The sequence below is a fragment of the Coffea arabica genome, chromosome 11e (assembly GCF_036785885.1).
Source record: "Coffea arabica cultivar ET-39 chromosome 11e, Coffea Arabica ET-39 HiFi, whole genome shotgun sequence".
Taxonomy (NCBI): Eukaryota; Viridiplantae; Streptophyta; class Magnoliopsida; order Gentianales; family Rubiaceae; genus Coffea; species Coffea arabica.
In genome coordinates this window covers 45,183,560-45,196,541 of record NC_092331.1, presented here as the reverse complement: position 1 = coordinate 45,196,541, position 12,982 = coordinate 45,183,560, and the positions used below count along the sequence as shown (strand labels likewise).

The following is a 12,982-nucleotide window of genomic DNA, read 5'->3' as shown; positions in this document are numbered from 1 at the left end:
TTTATCTCATGAACTAATGCGAGAGACAAAAGAGTCTTGAGAGAAGGAGATATGTAAGTGATTGAAAGAGGGAGGACTCTTAGTTATTCAATTTTAAGGCCACTCTAAAAGTCTTCCACCCTAACATGAAAAAATTTTAGCTTGCTCCCCTAGAAAGCTCTAGTCCTATGGTTAAGGACAGTTATGAAATAATATTGACAAATAAAACACGGTGAACAAGATACGTGTCATACTATATCCTTGTGATCCAAACAACCAACGCAACAAGAAAAACTTTAACTTGGTCCCCTAGGAAGCACTAGTGAAAGGGTTAAGAGTGGTTACAAAATAATGATGACAATTGACAATAGTGAGTAAGATACAGGTCATACTGTATTCTCGTAATCCAAACAAGCAACAGACTAACAGTAAGATAATGTGTGATTTTCACGAATTTGGCACGAAAAAGAAAATGACAACTCAATGGTAGGTTAAACAATTCTTTTGTTAAAAATTCAAGCAATGTTTATGAAGCAAGTGCTCTTATTACCAAAGAGCAAATTCAACAGAAAAAAATATGGAGAGTAATGGCTAGGTGAATTCAACACTCAAGTTAGCAGAGTGTCAAGTTTTTTCTTGTTGTGTTGGCTGTTTGAATCACAAGGATATAGTATGGCATGTGTCTTATTCACCATGTTTTATTTGTTACTATTATTTCGTAACTATCCTTAACCATATGACTATTCTAGGGGAGCAAGCTAAAGTATTTTCATGTTAAGGTGGAAGACTTTTAGAGTGGCCTTGGAAGGAAAACAGCTAAATAACTAAGAGTCCTCCCTCTTTCAATCGCTTACATATCTCCTTCTCTCAAGACTTTTTCGTCTCTTGCATCAGTTCATGAGGTAAAGACAACCCTTTTGTTGTTTCTCTTTTTTTGCCCCTAAATGATTTGATTGTTCTATCTGTTTTCCTTGTTTACCTTAGATTTTGTTGTTCCTTTTGGTGTAGATTTGTTACCATTTGATGCGAATCTTGTTGATTTTGTATGTTGATTTCTTTTTTTGGCGTGATTTTTTATTTTCAATTCTATTCGTCGGATAGAGACAGAAGGAAGGAGGAAGGGGAGAGAGGTAGAGAGAGTACTTATCCTACCATGAGTCTTCGTCTTAGAGAGAGAGAGGGGGGGATATATCTACAGTTTTGCTCTCATGACGTGGTGATACCACATTGGTAGGATTAATTTTTGTCTACTTTTACTCATTCTTGTCTTGATTTCCTTTATTTGCTTCCTTTGCACATCTGCATTTGAAGATTTTTGCTCCAATATAGTACAAAGGACACAGTGTGATCTATATAAAAGTTTTATTGATATGCAGGACATTCTGCTGAAATCCCAGTGGCATCAACCATTTTCTTAGTAATTTAGAACTCAATACCTGTTTGCATTAATGCTTCTCATTCACCCTTCCTTGGGATGTTAGGGAAGGACTAAGTAGCCTTAAGTGAGTTGAGAATTCAAATTGCATGTATGTTTATTTTTCTAACTTAATTATATTCTTCGTTTATCAAAAATTGTAATGAATGTGGTTTGTATGTAACAAAATAATGAATATGCAATAATTTTGGTAATACATGATATTATCAATATTTGATATGTTAGACTTCAAGTTATAAATCAAAAAAATGTTTGATTCATAATTCCAAATTTAATCCTAAAGGACATGTTAACTACATTTGAGTGTTTTCTGTCTCTTTCCATTAATCAAAATTTTAAAACTAACTGGCTAAAGAAAATAAATAATATAAAAATATTATATTATGATGTTGATGATCAAAATTTCACCAAAAATTTTTAGTGTTTAAAGAATAATATATTTTAGAATATTATAATCACGTGCAAAACACGTGAACTATAACTAGTGAGGTAGAAAAAGACCGAAAATTACTCTGACACTCAGTAATGATTGGACATATGATTGTTTTTGACTTGACAGAAAGCCATAAAGCTTGGTAGAGCTAAATTGGAGTAGAGTGCCCTTGTTGATGTGCCATATTAAGCTTTTTTTTCCTTGCCAACTAAGTCTATAAATGGCTAGGATAGATTTTGTTGTTTAAGTGTTCTAGTTGATCAATGTTCATTCATGTAACAAAGATCTTTTAGAAGTTTGCCTTTTGCAATCCTTGTTGCATCTCACACTCATCACATTTGCTTCATGTTCTCATATAGGAAATGGTTAGCAGACTTTTTAAAACTAAATATTTGGGAACGAATTTTTTTACCTGTACCAAAACTTCATATGCAATTGTCCGTCAACCAAGGATTCAAATTAATGTAAACATTTTATTTGTGGTTTACTTTCTTTATCTGTGCATAATTTCTTAGGACTCCTATCTTTTTCATCTCAACCATTTGTTGTTTTGCATTATACCTCGCCACTAACTTTATCTTGAACAAGATGAGCATATCTTTGTGTTCTGAATTGCCATTTTCTAATTATATGTTGATATTCTTTGACTATATTTCTCTTGCTCTTGGCTACATATGCAATGAAACCATGCTAAGAAACTCAACTAGCACACTGGAAGAGATTTGGGCCTAGGACTTACAGCTTCTATTGATTGTTCCTAAGAAAGGTTTTGTCAGTTTGAATTCTACTTCAAGTGGATTATACACTTCATAAAACCAACACTTTAGGGGACAAGAGGAGTTGTAAGTTGAAACCTACTTTCATTTGAGATCCTTGCTAGTTGAAGAATTTGTGTATGTCACTGTTGTACATAAACCAAGCTAATGGCTTCAATTGACTTTTGCATTAACGTTCAAGACCATGGCACTGCACTTACAGAGAAGAAGAACCGAGTTAGGTGCAATCATTGTGGAAAAGAAATCATCGGGTTTGAGTTAGGTGCAATCATTGTGGAAAAGAAATTAGCGGGTTTAGTCGCCTGAAATGCCACTTAGTAGGATTCCAGTTTAATGTATCTTCTTGTTTGCAAGTTCCTCCTCATATTAGGGAAGCATTCTATAGTCAAATAGTTGAAAGAAAAAAAGGGAATCTTAGGAAGTGGTGGAACATTGTTCCCCTAATATTCCTTCAAGAAGAGATATGTTGCTTCTTACGGATTCTATTGAGGCTTATGATCCAGGGCTTAACTACATTTGAGTGTTTTCTATCTCTTTCCATTTAATAAAAATTTTGAAACTAACTGGCTAAAAAGAATAAGTAATATAAAAACACTATATTATGATGTTGATGATAAAAAATTTATCAAAAATTTTTGGTGTCTAAGCAATAATATATTTTAGAATATTATAATCACGTGCAAAACGCGTGAACTATTACGAGTGAGGTAGAAAAAAGCCAAAAATTACTCTGACACTGAGTAATGATTGGACATATGATGGTTTTTGACTTGACACAAAGCCATAAAGCTTGGTAGAGCTAAATTGGAGTAGAGTCCCCTTGTTGATGTGCCATATTAAGCCTTTTTTTCCTTGCCAATTAAGTCTATAAATGGCCATAATAGATTTTGTCGTTTAAGTGTTCTAGTTAATCAATGTTCATTCCGGTAACAAAGATCTTTCAGAAGTTTGCTTTCTGCAATCCTTGTTGCTTGTCAAACTCATCACATTTTCTTCATGTTCTTTAAAGATCTTTGAATCTCTTCCAAGTTTCATATAATGACTCACTTTCATGTTGACTAAAACTTGTGATATCCATATAAAATTTAGCCCTTTTTTGGGGAGGAAAATATTTATTCAAGAACGCTTTTGTCAACTCACCCCAAGAAATGAAAGTATTAGGTGAATAAAAATTAAATCATACCTTCACTTTATCACAAAGTGAAAAAGGAAACAACCTTAGTTTAATTGTATTATCGCTTACTCCATTTATTTTAATTGTACCACATAAATCTATGAAATTAGTTAGATGAGTGTTAGGATCCTTCGTTGCATTTCCCCCAACTTGACTTTGTTGAACCATTTGGATGAGTAAGTATTTAATTTCAAAGTTATTTGCATTAATTGTTGGTCTTGTAATGTTTGTGTGTACTCCTGATTCATTTGGCAAGGCATAATCCCTCAAAGGTCTTGGTTTTTGCTTCTCCATTTCGACGGAAGTTTCACCTTTACTTTTTAACTCAATTTCCTCTTATTGGGTGCATCTTCTTCCTCTTCTCACCATGTTTAATTTTTGAAGGCAAATTATGTTTTTGATGAAGAATTTAGTACCTACAAATAACCAAAATTACAACTAAAATATAGAAATGATAAAATTAGCAAAATAAACAGAAAGTAATGAAGTCTAGATTAAAGAGAAAGTAATGAAATCTAGATTAATAAAACTTATTTTAACTCTAGTGTTGCACCTAAATCCTTGACAACGACGCCAAAAACTTGATAGAGCCTTTTCATTCACTACAAATTTTAAAACCTTATTACCCTATTTTCATAAGTGCACAGTCCGTTTATTGAGTATAGAGATAATAGGTGTCGATCCCATAGGGATTTAAAATATGGCAATCATTTGAATTTAATCACTTGCTTTATTATCTAAACAATCAAAATTTAAGGAAGTAATAACTAATACAATTAGTTAGGCGATAAAATCGGTCATGTAAGATGTTAGTTTAGACGGTACAATCAGTCATAAAAAATGTTAGTTTAGACGGTACAATTGGCCATAGTATATAAGTAATAAATATAAAACTAGCCATTAAGTGGTAAAACCAACCATTTATGTGGTATGTTGTAAAAAAAAAATAAAAGTAAAAATAAATTAGATTAAAATTGTTTAAAAATTAAGTGAGAGAGTCCTAGGGATTAGAATCTTTTGTTATGTCATGATTGAAAGTTAATTAAGGTGATTACGCTTATACTTCCATGAATTGTCAAGGAATAACTTCCAAATAGATGTCCTTGGGTTTACCAATGGACAATCTTAAGAGAAACTGTCTTGACTAATTCCTGTAGAAATTGTTTTTGCCAATTTTTTTAACTTCTTAAATCATCTTTCACCTATGTTCATAGAGAAAAGATAAGAAACAAGTTAAATAAGTTCAATGAAGTTATTGTGCGAATCCAACCAACCATTATTCACTACTTTCGTGAGAATAAGGTTAGTATTTAAGAACTTAGATCTATTGAAGGCAACTTTCATTGCTCAATAATTATCAAATCATTCATAGTTGATGGTCAAACAACTATAAAGCATAAACACAAGTTCTCAAAATAACAAATCATGAAAAAATATAATCATCCCCTAACTACTTCAAATCAAAACTATAACAAATTCATCTTCACTTTAAGATATGAAAAAACTTAGCTAGACATCATATTAAGAACATATAAGTATAAAACAAACTTGTAACAAAGTATGGCAAATAAGAACAAGAGACAAAGTTTAGGAAGAAGAATTCTTATTCAATAGCTTAAATCTTGATTCCTTGATTTGCTTCACAAGTTGATCTCTCAAATAAGATTGATACAAGAGTGTTTTCACCCTCCTCTCAAAACTCTTTAAACTAAGAAAGAAACTCTCAATATAAAACTAGAGTTAAACTACTTCTATCTCTACTTCTACTCTATTCTATAAGGTGCTACAAGATGCTAAAAGATGGCAAAAGATTGTTCAAATGAATGAGATACAAGGGTTATATATAGATATTTTTGGATGAGAAAATTGTTCATAATGTGGTCATAAAGTTATTCTTCACTTTTTCAACTTAAGATTAGCTGGTCTAGCTGGATTCTATCAAAAAAATTGGTCTACAAAGCAATGTGAAATGAATGCAAGTTTCAGAATCAAGTTTCTCGACTGTATTTTGGATGTTTCACCAAGAAAATTAAAGAACTAGATTTCAATGTCTCATAAAAATTGTATAGCTATGTCTTTGTTTCAAAATGGCTCAAGAATCATTTCGATTCGATACTTGTAACTCAAGATATAACAAAAATACCAAGGTGTTTCAAAACTGTCAATCTGTTCTTGTTTTGAATCAATTACCAAAACAACACAAATGTGTATATTAACCCACATTTTTGCATGCGTTGGTTAAACAACACTACTTGCATAAAAAGTAACATATAAAAGAATTTAATTCTTTTGATTTAATTTAAAACACATAAAAAAACTTACCCTAAAGCCCAATTATGAATAGGTAAAATAAATGCTAATCAAACTCCCCCACATTTGAACTATTGTTTGTTCTCAAGCAATTTAAGAATTACAAACTATCATAATAGTTCAAATATATCCCTTTATGTTCATGTATTTTTCAAATTCATTACCTCAATAACAAAGTAAACCACCATTATATAATCATTTATTCCACCACAAATACTTATTATACCAAGTAAAGAAGAAATAACTATATCAAGAATTTAGACTTGTCCAACTCATTTTCTTCCCTCAACTCAATTTCATTTTTAAGTAACTCATAGGGTCAAGTCAAGGCATATAACTTCCATGATCATTTTTATTATTTAAAAGAAGGATTTATTGAATACACAATAAATAACTTTCTCAAGTAATGAAGATGTCTTTTGATGTGAAGATCGACATTGGTAGATGAAAACTTCTGATTACTCAACCTTATCACTAACTAGAGCTGCTTTGCATACTCATAATTCAAGAGCCGTTTTACGCAAAAATCGACATTTGTAAATGAAAACTCCCGATTACTAAATTTCAAGAATCATTGGAGTAAACATTTATTTAATTTTTTCTTTTTTTCTCACTTTTTCTTTATTTTTTGTCTTGGAACTTCCCTCATATATAATGATTATAGAAAAAGTAATGCAATTATTGACCATATTCATCATTCAAATTGTGAAATTCAATCAAAATAGGAAACTTATTAAACATGCAAAATTCAAAATATAATTACGTCCACTTTACAAGATATACTTTCTTTATAGCAAAATTCTAGTCATATACGAGCTATTTCCAAGTTAAATAAGGAATGCGATTCTTAAGACACATCAATTTTCAAAGGGAGAATTTGACTACTAATGGTCATGGAACTTCTTTGAAAATTTGATAAAATTTTGAAAAATTTTTAACCATTTTCTCTCAAAGCACCACAATTAAGAAAGTAATAAACCTTTTTCCCACACTTAAAATGCACATTGTTCTCAATATATGAAAAGAAAAAATAAGAGTAAAAGAAATACTCCCTCTATAGTGAATTGGCCTCTTGTTTCCAATCTTTTGTGACTTCATATTTCTTCAATTCGAACCATTCCCTACATAAATGAAAGTCAAAGAGTGCAAAAGTTCCATATAATAACTATTAGTAATAGAGATTTATAATGCAAAATGGCAAACAAATTAGTTAAGGTTTAAATTATGCAAAAGTTACAAACTTGGAGTGTGTGGTTAAGAAAGGCAATGAGAAAGGAGGAACAAGCATTTTTTTTTTAGCAGAAAATGGGTTGATCCACGAGATGCAGGGATACCTCGTGGATCGCCTCGCAGATCTCTAAATTTTTCTACTAAATTGTAGATTTTTGTATTTTTTTTTCACTGTTCACTCCAATTCCAACTTTCGCAGAAACATGAATTTGATCATTTTTTTCACAATATGTAAAGTCTCAAACAAGTTTAAAATGATCTAAACATCCAATCTAACCCTTCATAATGAATCAAAAATCTCTAAAATGTAAAATGAGAGGTTGAGTTCTTCATGTTTTGTGTTTCTTGCCAACCTTCAAAAAGTCGCTTTTGCATCAACTTTTTGGAATTTACAAAATAAGTATAACAAACACTACTTAATACATCTAATAAACATGAAAACACACTAAACAAAAGAAATGATTTAAATATTGGATTGCCTCCGTACTATATTGCCACCTCAATAAAACTTTTATATAGATCTCATTGCATCCTTCGTAATATACTGGATAAAAAATATTCAAATGCAGATATAGAAAGAAAGGAAATGAAGACAAGAATGAGTAAAAGTGGACAAAAATTGATCCCACCAATGTGGTATCACCAAGTCATGAGAGCAAAACTGTAGAGGAATCCCTCTCTCTCTCTGTAAGACTGCGACTCATATGAGGATAAGTACTCTCTCTGTCTCTCTCCCTCCCTCTCTCTCTCCCCCAAATAGAATTGAAAATAAAAATCACACTAGAAAAAGAAATCAACATATATCATCAACAAGATTCGCATCAAATGGAAACAAATCTACACCAAAAGGAGCAACGAAATCTAAGGTAAGCAAGAAAAACAGATAGAACAATCAAATCATTTAGGGGAAAAGTGAGAAACAGCAAAAGAGTAGTTTGCATCTCATGAACTGATGCGAGAGACAAAAGAGTCTTGAGAGAAGGAGATATGTAAGCGATTGAAAGAGGGAGGACTCTTAGTTATTCAGTCGTTTTCCTTCTAGGGCCACTCTAAAAGTCTTCCACCTCAACATGAAAAACTTTAGCTTGCTCCCCTACAAAGCACTAGTCATATGGTCAAGGATAGTTAGGAAATAATAGTGACAAATAAAACAAGATGAATAAGATAGTGTTATAATATATCCTTGTGATCCAAACAACCAACGCAAGAAGAAAAAACTTTAACTTGTTCCCCTAGCAAGCACTAGTGAAGGGGTTAAGAGGGTTACAAAATAATGATGACAATTGACAACAATGAGTAAGATACAGGTCACACTATATCCTCGTAATCCAAACAAGCAACGGACCCAGCAGTAAGATAATGTGTGGTTTTCATGAATTCAGCATGGAAAAGGAAATGACAACTCAATGGTAGGTTAAACAATTCTTTTGTAAAAAATTCGGGTAACGTTTATAAAGCAAGTGCTTTTGTTACCAAAGAGCAAATTCAGCAGACAAAAACATGGAGAGTAATGGCTAGGTTACTATACAATTTTGCTCTAGCATAGAGTCTTTGGATGATAGATGGTGAATTCTATGCATCAGCAAAGAGAAGTTGTCCATCAAAAAGCTCGATGAGACAAGGATCTAATGTGTCCAACCATAAGGCTTTAAAGGTAACTGCCCAAGTATCCCTTGTCTGTGATTGCTTAGTAACTTCCATGCAAGGGCGGAGCCAAAAAGAAATCTTAGTGGGGGCAAAAATAATACTAAATTTTTTTTATTTACTCTTTTTCTAGTTTTTTCAGCAAAAAAATAAGTAAATTCACCAACAAGTACAAATGATACCTATAATCCATGAAAAACGTAAAAAAATAAACTCAAAATTATTAATGTAATAATAATTTTATTTCAAAAGCAAACTAAACTATTTACAATTGCTCACGACGAGTTTTCATATTTTGATAACGGTTTACAACTTTTTCATTTTGAGCTTCACGAAGTATATTTTTCTCAATATAAGTAACTAAACAATCATTCATCCAAGTGTCTCTCATTCTATTTCGTAACTGATTCTTCACTATATTCATAGCTGAAAAAGCCCTTTCTACTATAGCTGTAACAACAGGCAAAATCAAAGCTAACTTTAAGAGCATATAAACCAATGGATACACACAGGGGTGGAGTCAGAAAGAAATCTTAGTGGGGGCAAAAATAATACTAAATTTTTTTTATTTACTCTTTTTCTAGTTTTTTCAGCAAAAAAATAAATAAATTCACCAACAAGTACAAATGATACCTATAATCCATGAAAAACGTAAAAAAATAAACTCAAAATTATTAATGTAATAATAATTTTATTTCTAAAGCAAACTAAACTATTTACAATTGCTCACGACGAGTTTTCATATTTTGATAACGGTTTACAACTTTCTCATTTTGAACTTCACGAAGTATATTTTTCTCAATATAAGTAACTAAACAATCATTCATCCAAGTGTCTCCCATTCTATTTCGTAACCGATTCTTCACTATATTCATAATTGAAAAAGCCCTTTCTACTGTAACTGTAGCAACAGGCAAAATCAAAGCTAACTTTAAGAGCATATAAACCAATGGATACACAATATCTCTCTTAGTCTCTACCAACCTTTGAGCTAGATCAGAGATATTTCTTAAATCGAGAAATTCCTTAGCTGATTTCAAGTCATTAATATAAGTATCCAATTCAATGTCAAGTGCAAGAATATTCAACTTAGAAAATTCACAAGGATAATGTTCTGCAAGACGAATCTACTTTTTCTTATCAAATGCTGCAAAGGAATCACTTGGGTTCAAGCATGCCATACAAGAATAATTTAAAAGTTAAAATATATGTCAAATGGCCCTCTATTCATCATTACATTAACTCCAATTTAAGAAACTAATCAAGGAAAATAAAAATAAATTATATATCCATAATCCATAAAAGCACCATTTCACAAGTTAAAATATTTATCAAATAACCCATTTATTAGTTGTTACATTAACTAATCAGTTTTCAAATTTATTTAAAACAGTAATAGTCTCATGCTCTAGAAATATATTTGCCAACAAATTTAAAATAATAATAAGAAGAAGTAATTGTTTAGAAGTTAGAACCTGATTTTGATGGTCAGATGGTCTTCTAAAATTGGTGGAAAGAATTGCAAATCAGTGGCAGAGTTGTAGATGGTCTCCCGATTATGGCTCCGTTGGAGTCTTGAGGGGAAAATATGAAACCAGAAATTAGAGGACTAAATTGGGAATAAGAAACCAGAGGACTAAATTGGGAAGGAAAATTGGGAATAAGAAACCAGAGGACTAAATGACGGAGAAAGGAAAATGGACTAAATGACGGAGGAAGAAAATTGGGAATAAGAAACCAGAAGACGAAATGACGGAAGAAGGAAAATAGGAACCAAGAAAGAGACGTCGGGTGTGGAATAAGAAAGGTGGGAAGTGACCAAGTGGGGACAAAAAAAGTGGGACCAATAAATTGTGTATTAAGAAAGAGAACTGTCGGTGGTTGTGGCCTGTGGGGGGACAAATTGGAACAGAGTAGAAAATAAAATTTGGGAAGTGGCCAAATGGGGACATAGTCAAAACTAAATTAAATATGTATATATATTATAAGGATTTAAGGGGGGCAGTGGGGGCCCGTGCCTCCAGTGCCCGCACCTTAGCCCCTGCTTCCATGTGTAGTACTTTCATCCAGTTGTCTGAAAAATTTGAGTGTATATTAAAGCATCCTGCCCATTTGGCTGCTATTAAGGAATAGCAATGACAATCACTATGGTAGAACCCCTAAAGGGAAAAGAGTCCCAATGGCCCTCCAACTCTTACTCAGGTAAAGTTTTGGCCCTCCAACAATTAAAGATAAATTTTTGACCCTCGATCTAACAAAGTAGCATATTAGTGGCCCTTCTGTCAAATCTAGCAGTTAACTATGACGGGAAACTTCATCTCGCGAGACGCGCCACCAAATATGAAGGGCACTATAGTCTATTTGCCAAGACAGAGACTAGGGTTTTACATCAGAATTGTTCAAACCAACAGCGACGTGGCGTCCATCGGGAGCCCACTTAACACTCGTCACGGGGCCATTTTCTTCATCAACCGTGACGAGCTCTGAGGTAGCTCCGTCAGTTGCATCCCACAAATACACTGTGCTTCCAAGGGCAATTGAAAGAACATTGCTGCTGCCCCAGTCTAGCAGATTCAAGTAGTAATCATCCAAAATATCAAGCGCATCCAGAGTTCTTTCTGAAGTCTGTAAAAAAAAAAGAATATAGACCACAGCAGGAGAAGAGAACAATTAATTATTCGAGGAATTAAAAAAGAAATACTCCTCAACAGCTGAAATCTGAAATCAATTCACAAAGTTACAGGTGAAATACCAACCTGGGGGATGTAACGACGGGATTTGGTGGGCTTGGAGTTGTTGGCAGCTGTCGAGAAGTCAGCAGGGATAGGGTCGACAGGGGTAGGTGGCTTGTTCTTGAAATCAAGGATCCTGGTCCTGTTCATGTTGAAGGTCTCCGCAAGCTGCTTCCGATAAGCCTCCCGAGAAGGCGAGCTCAGGGTTGGGTTTTCCTTACCTTTCCTACCTTCTGTGAGCATGTAATGAGCATAGTCGAAATCCATTGCAGATCAATTGGGTACAAACCTATCCAACTGTCACGGAAACAAAAGCTTTTAAGATGGCCCTAGGGTTTTACAGCAAAGGGGGTGAAAATTGTTGGAGAAAAAATTGTTGGTGAAACTGTTTTTATTCTGTCTTGGCAAAGAGACTATAGTGCCCTTCATATTTGGTGGCGCATCTCGCGAGATGAAGCTTCCTGTCATAGTTAACGGCTGGATTTGACAGAAGGGCCACTAATATGCTACTTTGTTAGATCGAGGGCCAAAAATTTATCTTTAATTGTTGGAGGGTCAAAACTTTACTTGAGTAAGAGTTGGAGGGCCATTGGGACTCTTTCCCCACCCCTAAATGATAATGAATTTGTGAAGATTCTTTTGATGAAATCTTGTGTTTGGTAACCACTACAATGGGAATGACTTTTTGAATTAAAAAAATATAAAATTATTATCCTTTTCCTTCTTTCTCTTTATCTCTAGGGTCCAGCAATGGTTTAACGGCCACCAACCACTACCACCATTTATTTTTGGTTTTTGCTTCCTTCCTCATGATTTCTTGCCATGCTGCCAATTAATTTCCCAATCTTTTTTGTTTGCTTTCCCATAGTTGTTCCTTTTCCTTCTTCTTCTTTATTTTTATTTTTATTTTTTGGTTTTGTTGGTCCTCTTCACCGATAGTGCCGTTGCCATGGCCACCATTACCGCTATCACTACTGCCAATGCCTTCACCACAATCAGACCCGACGATCTCTGGTATCACCGACACCAATTCAACAAATTTTAACTTAAAAATTATTACTAAAAATAAATACAAAAAGTCTTATCACACCATAACCTCTTATGAGAGAGAAAAGGGGACAAATTTCATGGGAGAGAGAGAGGAAGAAAGAATATAGGAGAGAGAGATTGGGATGAAGAGAGGTGGGGGGAAAGTGGGAGAGGTGGAGCTAGAAGGGAGAAATTGCAGATTAGATGCTGCAGTCGCCGTTTTCCTTTCCTATTTTTTGT

The 12,982-nt window shown here is 33.3% G+C and overlaps 1 protein-coding gene across 1 annotated transcript; it reads right to left on the bottom strand.

The window, feature by feature from the left end:
• Positions 1-5,383: 5,383 nt before the first annotated feature.
• LOC140003856 (cell division cycle 20.1, cofactor of APC complex-like) lies at positions 5,384-12,142 on the bottom strand. Its single transcript, XM_072071681.1, has 3 exons — positions 11,738-12,142; positions 10,457-11,606; positions 5,384-7,228 (listed from the first exon to the last, which is right to left on the bottom strand). The coding sequence occupies exons 1-2, from the start codon at positions 11,978-11,980 to the stop codon at positions 11,358-11,360; spliced, it is 492 nt and encodes a 163-aa protein (XP_071927782.1). The 5' UTR covers positions 11,981-12,142; the 3' UTR covers positions 5,384-7,228; positions 10,457-11,357.
• Between the last annotated feature and the right edge of the window lie 840 nt (positions 12,143-12,982).

Excerpts from the sequence above, each read along its gene's own strand:
- LOC140003856 (XM_072071681.1), bottom strand. The coding sequence starts at position 11,980 with ATGGATTTCGACTATGCTCATTACATGCTCACAGAAGGTAGGAAAGGT. Across the intron at positions 11,607-11,737 it reads CCCGTCGTTACATCCCCCAG|ACTTCAGAAAGAACTCTGGA; the intron begins GTTGGTATTTCA and ends TTTTTTTTACAG.